General features: G+C 34.3%; 1 protein-coding gene across 1 annotated transcript; it reads left to right on the forward strand.

Moving 5' to 3' along the window:
* The first annotated feature begins 1,364 nt into the window (after positions 1-1,364).
* Positions 1,365-2,329, forward strand: LOC106771757 (ethylene-responsive transcription factor ERF024). The gene is made up of 2 exons (XM_014657754.2): positions 1,365-1,422; positions 1,961-2,329. The coding sequence occupies exons 1-2, from the start codon at positions 1,380-1,382 to the stop codon at positions 2,308-2,310; spliced, it is 393 nt and encodes a 130-aa protein (XP_014513240.1). The 5' UTR covers positions 1,365-1,379; the 3' UTR covers positions 2,311-2,329.
* The last annotated feature ends 926 nt before the right edge of the window (positions 2,330-3,255 follow it).

Here is a 3,255-nt window from a genome sequence, read left to right on the forward strand (position 1 = left end):
AAAATCTCCATTTCATAACTTATTTTAACAATATAACAATATGTAACAGTATTTTAAGCTAAAAAAAATAGAAATAAAATATTAATATTTTAGATGGTAAATAAGTATTAATTTTTCACTTTTTTTTTTATTACATTACTCTTTTGGTCTACCATTTTTTTTTCTCTTTCCTTATTTGTATATTTTTCAGAAGTAATACGAATGAGGGTGGTAAAAGAAACACACTTTCCAAATATAAACAAATATTGCTCCCCCATCAATTGGAACTAAACTGTATTAATGTATTTACATAGGAGAACTTACTACTTTTGATTTGAAGCTTGAAAGAGGGTGTTCTACCTCTCGCACGATCCATTGAACGTATTCACTTGTTTCTTCCAAGATAGTTAACAACTCAATTAAATTCCTCCTAACGTTTTCAGCAGCGAGATTCCCTGTCTATCGTGGCTAAAACACAAAAAAGAAGAAATAAAAAACACTTCCTAGGTGTAATGATGCAAAATCAATCGCACATAGAAATCCCTAAAATGAAAAATCTAGACAAACTTAAACCATACACGATAATTTGTGGAGAAGCGAATAATAATTAATTTCCATGATGCTGACGAAACAAAACTAGCCTCGTACTGTGCTGTCTCTGAATGAAAATTATACTGATGGATGATCACTTGCGACAAGATCAGAAAACCCTACCTAATTAAATGGTTGGAGAATAAAACATGTCTTCTCGTAAATTTGATTTGCCATGGATGGGAGAGAATCCTACGTCAGTAATAATCCTATGTGCTATCTCGAACACTTGTCACTCCTGCTGCACAGCACTGTATAAATAAGAAGAAATATCCATGTTTTATGTTCTCGAAAATCATTGTTGGAAATAATTGAAAAAGGAAAACAGGGTTTTAGTGATGTTATACACTATTGACAAAGTGCACTATCACTGTAACAAAATTTGACGTTGGATAAGTTATGCGAATTGAATTGATGTTTTTCTTTTTGAGTTTTTATTTTGTAACAGAACACGCTCTCCGACCTATGAATCGTTGGCAAAGCCATGCTGGATTACACCCCAACCATTTACAGGCCGCAATTCAGAAACAACTGGTTTGCACTTTCCGCTACTCCTTCTCCCGCCTTCGTTAAACTCTCCTCCATAAATGGCTTCACTCAATTGCCATACACTTTCACTCACAACACACGCCTTCACACATCACATAGCCACCATGTATTCTCATAATGCAACCGGCAGCAGCAGACCCTCTTCGGGAACCACCCGCTACCGCGGCGTGCGCCAGAGGAGCAACGGAAAATGGGTGTCTGAGATCCGTGAGCCAAAAAAGCCTAGCAGGATTTGGTTAGGCACATTTCCCACACCTGAAATGGCCGCAGTGGCTTATGACGTGGCAGCTTATGCTCTCAAGGGTAAGAATTTGTGACAGGAAAAATGTTTTTTTCTTCTTCTTCTTATATATATATATATATATATATATATATATATATATCTTTTCATATTTAATTTTAGTATCAGTATATTCTGATTAAATAGTTTCCAAATCTTAAAAATTACATAAATTTTTAATTTTTTTAAAATTTATAAATAGTTGTTAAATATTACGTTGACATGAAAATATATGTCTAAATCAATAGTTTAAAGCTATAACAAAATAAAATTATGTTTAACTAAAAAATACATTATTTTTAAGGATAACAGATATTTCGATTATTTGTTACATTGTCCGTACATGACATCTACATTTCATATGATACTCCTCTAAGAAATATTATTAGACGTAAAATACGAAAAGATTTAATTATGAATTGAATTAATAAAACATAATCTCAAATAAGAAATGAGACATAGATTTATAATAATAATAATAATAGTTTATAATTTTTATTTTATTTTCGTTAATATCAATGTATCCGTACATGATATGGTATCTGATATAAATACACGTAGGTAAGGATGCGGAGCTGAATTTCCCTGACTCCGCTTCCTCCCTTCCTGTCCCCGATTCACTCTCGGCGCGTGACATTCAGGTGGCGGCAGCGGCTGCGGCGGCGGCTGCCGGAGCTGCGAAGGATGCTATGCAGACGCCAACAGGGAATAATAAGTCTTCAGGGGTACAAGAGAAGCAAGCAGGGACAAGTAACGAGTTCGTGGACGAGGATTTGATCTTTGACATGCCCAATGTTCTGGTAAATATGGCTGAGGGAATGCTGCTTAGTCCTCCTCCTTTTGACATTGGTGTGGAACCTAATAGCCCAGAAAACATCGAACATGAGACAAGCCTGTGGAATTTCCCATAAGACAAATGCTAGTTAAACCCTTTTGTTAATTAAATTCAGCACTAGTACTTAAAAATTATAACTATATATAAACGCTTTAAATGGTGAAGAAAAGGAAAAAGAGAGCAGAAAAGGTATCCTGTTATGAATTATATGGGCGAACTCTCACATCAAACCTTTTTGCTTGGACATGACGAAATTAATGTAATGTGTGGCAAGAGTATTGCCATTATTTTCCTTGTCTTTGGTTCTATTTTTTTTTTTTTTTCCCTTATGTATAGGTACAACTAGCACTGTCTACGTTAAGGTAGAGGGGGTTTGCTAGCTCCTAGGTTGCTTTTATGTTTTTCTTGTCCTTTATATGTATGTGATTTGTGATGTGTAGAACAATCTTTTTTGGCCATATACAGGTGCTGGTTTATGAAGTTAATTATAACTTTGTAGGCGTGTTTATTAATTAAAACTCTAAAACCTCGAAGTCTTGGAACCAAATGCTGTTTAGTTTATAACTGGTTTGAATTAACAGATTCAGGTGTTGCCCTAGTGTTCTATTACACCTTTGATTCCACTCTGAAGTTCTTCACCGTGGTTAACATAATAAAATTGATTAAAGGAGAGGAATAATGAAAAGAAAAACATTTTATGTCATTCGCGCAAGTTGCAAAGTTTATTATTACTACGTTGAATGTTGGGGTGTTTGGTTTCCTAATCATGTTTCAACCTACTTTTCCCTTGATATATCACAAGAATGAAGGGTCAACTAACTTCTGTGTTCAGTGCTATAAGCGAATATATGGAGATGAAGTTTGTGGTCCACCTTTCTCCTTGTCATTCTCAAGAAGTTTGGGATTCTTACAGATGAGGTTCCTATAGTGAAAAACAGATACAATTTTAACGTATGAAATTGAATGATTGTAATATTTCACTCAATAATTTCACATCACTTTAAATTCCAAATATTAATAA

The sequence above is a fragment of the Vigna radiata genome, chromosome 8 (genome assembly GCF_000741045.1).
Source record: "Vigna radiata var. radiata cultivar VC1973A chromosome 8, Vradiata_ver6, whole genome shotgun sequence".
NCBI lineage: Eukaryota > Viridiplantae > Streptophyta > Magnoliopsida > Fabales > Fabaceae > Vigna > Vigna radiata.

What these genes read in the sequence shown, in the direction of transcription:
- LOC106771757 (XM_014657754.2), top strand. Translation starts at nt 1,380, where the DNA reads ATGGCCGCAGTGGCTTATGACGTGGCAGCTTATGCTCTCAAGG. An exon ending in GGCAGCTTATGCTCTCAAGG is followed by an intron (nt 1,423 to 1,960) that starts GTAAGAATTTGT and finishes AAATACACGTAG; the next exon opens with GTAAGGATGCGGAGCTGAAT.